Genomic DNA, 5,373 nt, shown 5'->3' with positions numbered 1-5,373 from the left:
TTAAGCATTATTAATTAACTGAAATCACATGTTGCTTCACTGTACATGTTTTATGCAAGACACAAATGGAACTGAATCCCGACCAATCGGCCCTCCAGCCAATATTATCATTAATATCAGATCGACATAATATCAATATAGACTCCTCTAACTCCTCTACTGTTGAACCTAATGGTAATGAGAGAGTGCAAGTGGCTGTTCACTTTCACCTACTGATGATTTTGCCTCAGAAACACAAGCATTGTAAATCAAAACAACAAGATAGCATGGTAGTGTGACAATTGTCCTCATTAGTCAAAGACAAGTTCACCATGCACCTGTGGAGAGAGAAAAAAAAAAACGAGCGGACTGTATCGCCTTTCTACCACTGGGTGTCGCACAAGTATCTCTTTGTGGCTCCTGTAAAACTGCCATCTTTGATGTCAAATTAGTGACATCATGCATAACCAATTATATGAATAGCGCAAAAAAGCAATGATATCCGCTTTTCTCACCCTTTCATCTCTGATAAATCAGCGCGCTACAAGACGGGGGGAAATAAATCGCGGCTGCACACTGGGAGTCAGCCGTGAACTTTGCTGTCCCGTGAGGTCCGCTGATGTATGATCTCACAACATTCAACTGGTTATGTAAACAAACTCATTAATCCAGACGTGTGCTTATTCTACTAGCCTATGAGTGAGTGGAGAGCCCTTGTACGCGGTGCTGTCGACGTTCTACTGTACTTGAATATAAAGGATGGGCGTGAGTCGCCCTCGAAAGGGAAGCGAGGGGGGATCCATTTTCAGCACAGAAGGCGAGCCCACCGCTCAGTTCACTCTGCGCGCTGCTTCCTATGCGAAATGAGAGAAAGACGCTATGGATACTACAGGTAATGTCCAGGCGCCTTTTCAGGGAAACAGATGGCTATGGTGTTTGGTACTTGTGTTAGTAAAGAGTAGGCTAGTATAAGAGTAGCCAAATTAAACTTGAGAGAAATAAATATATAATTATACACATTGATCTTAAATAATTGTTCACATTGTTTAATTGTATTAAGGATTTCCAAATTGCATAAGTATTTAACTAGCATGGGAGGTGATAAATCTGACTAATGTTTATTAATATGAATGAAATACCCTATAGTTGACGCACCTACAATATAGCCTACCTTCCGTGCGTATTACGCACAAGTTTTATCTAGTTCTAGGAGGATCCCAGTGAATATGTTTTAGCACTTAGTGTAGTAGTCTGTCTCTTCAACACCTAATTGGGTCTGTTATAAAGCCGTTGTTATTTGTCTCTTAAATCACCAGGAAACACCACACCAGCTGTCTGAAGACCAGCCTAATTTCAACTGAAACGCACAGGAGGGAGGGGAGTGTGAGAAAAATAGATTGTGTGTGTCAAAGTGTGCATGTTACAGAGAGCGAGAGAGAGGAGTAAGGTTGGACCAGGTGATCGCGTCCTATCAAACCTCCAAGGAGCTGCCGGATAGGATCAGTGTGCACAGGAAGGATCAGAGTTCCGACCAGACCATGGTGGTGCCAGCCCGCTGCCCGGGCCCCTGTGCCATGCTGACGCTCAGCCTTCTCATGGGATACGGCGTGGTGCGCTGCATCGCCGGTCAGAACGACACGGAGCCCATCGTACTGGAGGGGAAGTGTCTGGTGGTCTGCGACTCCAACCCCTCCTCGGACGGCGGGGTGACTTCATCGCTCGGGATATCCGTCCGGTCGGCCGGCGCCAAGGTGGCTTTCTCCGTGGTGCGCGGGACGAATCACGAGCCCTCAGACATGAGCAACACGTCCATGACCATCTACTTTGACCAGGTCAGCAGTCCCGGGAATTTGCGCATGCAAACATTTTCCCTATCCGGATAGATAATTAATGTGGCGATTAAGAAGACGTTGTTTAATATCTATTTTTCTGACGCTGCTACAACATTATTGTATTCCTGTAAAAGGTTATGATAACTTGTCGTGGGTTGCGTTGATGCGTTTGGAGACCCGCACATTTCCCTTTTCTCGCTTTCAATAACTTGAGAGCAGTTTTGGGAGCCTCTGCAAGAATATTTAGCAGAGCATGATAATGGGGACATTGTGATCGTCGTGCGTAATTTGCCCCAAATGCCAATTCGTAAAAGCTGCAGCTTTTTTGCAAGTTGATTTGAAAATACGTTAGCTGTTGCATCTAGTATGTTGTATCTAGAGTGTAGGTTTGAGGGACGCAGACACCGCGGTGTTACAATACATGTGACTGCTGCTGTCAATGCGCCACATCAAGTGGAGTATTTTTTGCGCCCCGCTGGTGAGCTGGGACGCTATGGACAGTATTATGTTAATTGACAGTGTAAAAACAGTGAGCTGTAGCCTACAGGCAAACAGCGTTGGCCAATTGATTGTGCATTGCGCCTTAAGGTCACCACAGGCAGTGTGAAGGTGCTTGGTCATTTGGCTTAGTTTAACCCTTGCTGTGTCTCAGTCTGTTCTACTGTGTCTCTGGACGCTGATATGTTGATGCTTTGTGTTGCAGGCTTTAGTGAACATCGGCAACCATTTCGATCTGAAAGCGAGTTTCTTCCAGGCGCCAAGGAGGGGAATATACAGCTTTGGTTTTCATGTGGTCAAGGTCTACAACAGACAGACCATACAGGTAAGACCAATTGTCTACATTTGCTTCACTATGACCTCTGCTCAAAGTTGTCTGATGGTAGGCCTAATTACTCTACATCAGTGTATTGTTGTATGCCATGGAGCAGCCTACCCAAATGGATACATTATGTGGTGCGTAATTAGAGTAGGCCTATGATGTAACAGGTCTGAATTATGATCGTGCTGTTTCCGTTACCCCAGGTCAACCTGATGCAGAATGACTACCCAGTCATATCAGCTTTCGCCGGTGACCAGGACGTCACTCGGGAGGCGGCAAGCAACGGCGTTCTTCTGCAGCTGGAGCGCGAGGACCGGGTGTATCTGAAGCTGGAACGGGGCACGCTCATGGGTGGATGGAAATATTCCACGTTCTCAGGCTTCCTAGTCTTTCCACTATAATTTAATATGTGATCACGGAAATCGCAAACGTGACTCCTCCATGGTTGAGTTCTGTTATTGTAACTGAACTGTCAGAGGAAGAAGACAGACTCGTATGTGTACACACTACACACTTTACAGTATCTATTTAATTCAAACATGAACGTTTCCTTGGAGTTCATACATCCAAATCCATCGACTAAACCCTATCTGGAAGGATAATCTAATCGATCGACCCGTGATGTATAGGCCTACCACTTGTCGATTATTTGGATTTTATCGCTTGGGAATCAATTAACTTTTGTCAACAGACAGACACGTCAGTCTACCTCTGTGTACCCTGACTACTGAACAGATGAGAAGAAGATTATATGAATCGAAAAGCTTAAAGTCCCGAAGTACGTGTATTTACCAATGCTCTCTCTATTTTTGTGTTTGTGTAGCCTTAAATAATTATGTTTCAGTCAAGTGAGGTGTATGGAATTATTATGGACGTCCAGGAGAAGAAGAATGCTTTCACGCCCAAAGCTATTTTGCACGAATGGAAGAATGTTTTTGTTTTGTGCTGTCCATGGTGTTCCGTTTGGATGCTGAACATATTGAAAACAAGCCAAATATAGGCTGCCTAACTATCCAGAGATGATATAAAAAGAAAAGCGACATATTTCAGCCAATGGAGACATCTATAGAAACTCTTTTACAAAAAATATTTATCTCATTTATAAAGTACATATTCACATTATGGTGTGTTCTACATTTCGGATCTGCGTAGCTTTAACTGATATTGTGTCCAGTGACGTTGCTCACAAATGTACATTGTGAAAATAACAACAGAAAAATCCCAATATATGATGTCCCGCCTAATAAATAATATTGTATTGTATACGCGTATGTATTCACTTTTATTATATAGGCTACCCTTTTAGGCTTGCAAATGACATGCAAGGTCGAAAAGACATCAGGTCTGAAGCAAGTTCAGATATTAACATTCAAAGTAAAAGTAATCGTGATAGAATCGGTCAATAATAAGGTACTGTACAGCAAACGTCCTCAGACCTGTAGCGCACTATTGACTACCGCTGTCCATGGTGCTGATTGAGCAGCCGCTTGAACCGAATGCAACGCTACACGTCACAGAGCACTGGAGCCCCACACCAAAGCGCATTCAACTCTCGTGATTTCAAAATTGAAAACAGATTGTTATCAACTTCGCATGTTTCATTATTGTAAGATCAAAGCAGAGATACATCAATACAATACAATAGCATGTTGACATTATCAAAAAACGCAATATTTTGATTTGAGTGGTGAGAGAAGTGTTCACTCACTGTAATTATCTTAGCCAAATAATTATGCAATGCAGAGACAATGCGATATTGTTTTGGGCCTGCTGTAGAAAAACAACCCTTCATCACACAGGAACCAAGGGAACAGCTATCCACAATCTTATCATGTAGAACTGAAAGCTATGTAAATGCCTGGTCTATTTCCAGAAATGATGTGTGTGTGTGTGTGTGTGTGTGTGTGTGTGTGTGTGTGTGATAGCACATATATTCGTAGATGCTATACCTAATGGTGCCAAGATGTGGTATATATGCCTCCACCATGCAGTCTTATTGATGTAGGTCAAAGGGGAACTGACTAAAACAAACATTGTGAAATATAACGGCCATAAATGAAACAGATAGTAGAGCAAAAGGAATCGGTGTGGTGTAGTTACAGTGTAGCCCAATAGGAACATACCGGAGATGGTAAGTACACCTAGGATCGCAGCCTCGCCTTGCAGAAACCCACAGACCACCAGGCCACGCAGCCCAGAGGAAACCATGACAAATTGTATGTGTACATACCATCTCCGTTATGTTCTTATTAGGCTACACTGGAATACTTTCATTTGACATTTGCATTGGAGCCTCTGGCTGTGTGTGGTTTGGACACCAAAACCGCTTATTTGACTGTTGCTACGAGATGCTAAACAGCTCATGGGTTGTTATGAAATGTCATAACATAAGTACATAGTTTTAAACAGCTAAATGTGGTTGTAATGCTTTCAGGCATCTATTGTATCATAAACTGTCGATGTTTATGCTATATTCATCTCTCGTGGGCAGATTGTGCGTGTAGCCCGAAGAATCTGTCGGGACTGAATGGGATGCGTGAGATAACGAGCAACATTAGTTCCGGTTTTGGGGTTTTCTTCACTGGTTATTTGAACGTATCAGGATGAGGTGAAGGCGGTGCTTAAATTGCTTTTCGCCCACACGGATTGGAAGGGGCCTTTGGCTAATAGTTTCTTTTTGTGAGAGCGGAGACCAGACCTGGGTTCAAATACGTGTGTATTTGAGTATTTTCTTTTTAAATA

At 43.1% G+C, this 5,373-nt stretch overlaps 1 protein-coding gene across 1 annotated transcript; it reads left to right on the top strand.

Annotated features, from left to right (window-relative positions):
- The first annotated feature begins 524 nt into the window (after positions 1–524).
- On the top strand, positions 525–3,894 carry LOC121569349 (cerebellin-2). The gene is made up of 4 exons (XM_041880235.2): positions 525–871; positions 1,296–1,811; positions 2,515–2,634; positions 2,835–3,894. The coding sequence occupies exons 2-4, from the start codon at positions 1,518–1,520 to the stop codon at positions 3,030–3,032; spliced, it is 612 nt and encodes a 203-aa protein (XP_041736169.1). The 5' UTR covers positions 525–871; positions 1,296–1,517; the 3' UTR covers positions 3,033–3,894.
- Positions 3,895–5,373: the final 1,479 nt, after the last annotated feature.

The sequence above is a fragment of the Coregonus clupeaformis genome, chromosome 7 (genome assembly GCF_020615455.1).
Source record: "Coregonus clupeaformis isolate EN_2021a chromosome 7, ASM2061545v1, whole genome shotgun sequence".
In the NCBI taxonomy this organism is placed as follows: domain Eukaryota; kingdom Metazoa; phylum Chordata; class Actinopteri; order Salmoniformes; family Salmonidae; genus Coregonus; species Coregonus clupeaformis.
This window is presented reverse-complemented; position numbering and strand designations above follow the sequence as displayed.

What these genes read in the sequence shown, in the direction of transcription:
- LOC121569349 (XM_041880235.2), top strand. Translation starts at nt 1,518, where the DNA reads ATGGTGGTGCCAGCCCGCTGCCCGGGCCCCTGTGCCATGCTGACGCTC. An exon ending in TGACCATCTACTTTGACCAG is followed by an intron (nt 1,812 to 2,514) that starts GTCAGCAGTCCC and finishes TTTGTGTTGCAG; the next exon opens with GCTTTAGTGAACATCGGCAA. An exon ending in ACAACAGACAGACCATACAG is followed by an intron (nt 2,635 to 2,834) that starts GTAAGACCAATT and finishes CCGTTACCCCAG; the next exon opens with GTCAACCTGATGCAGAATGA.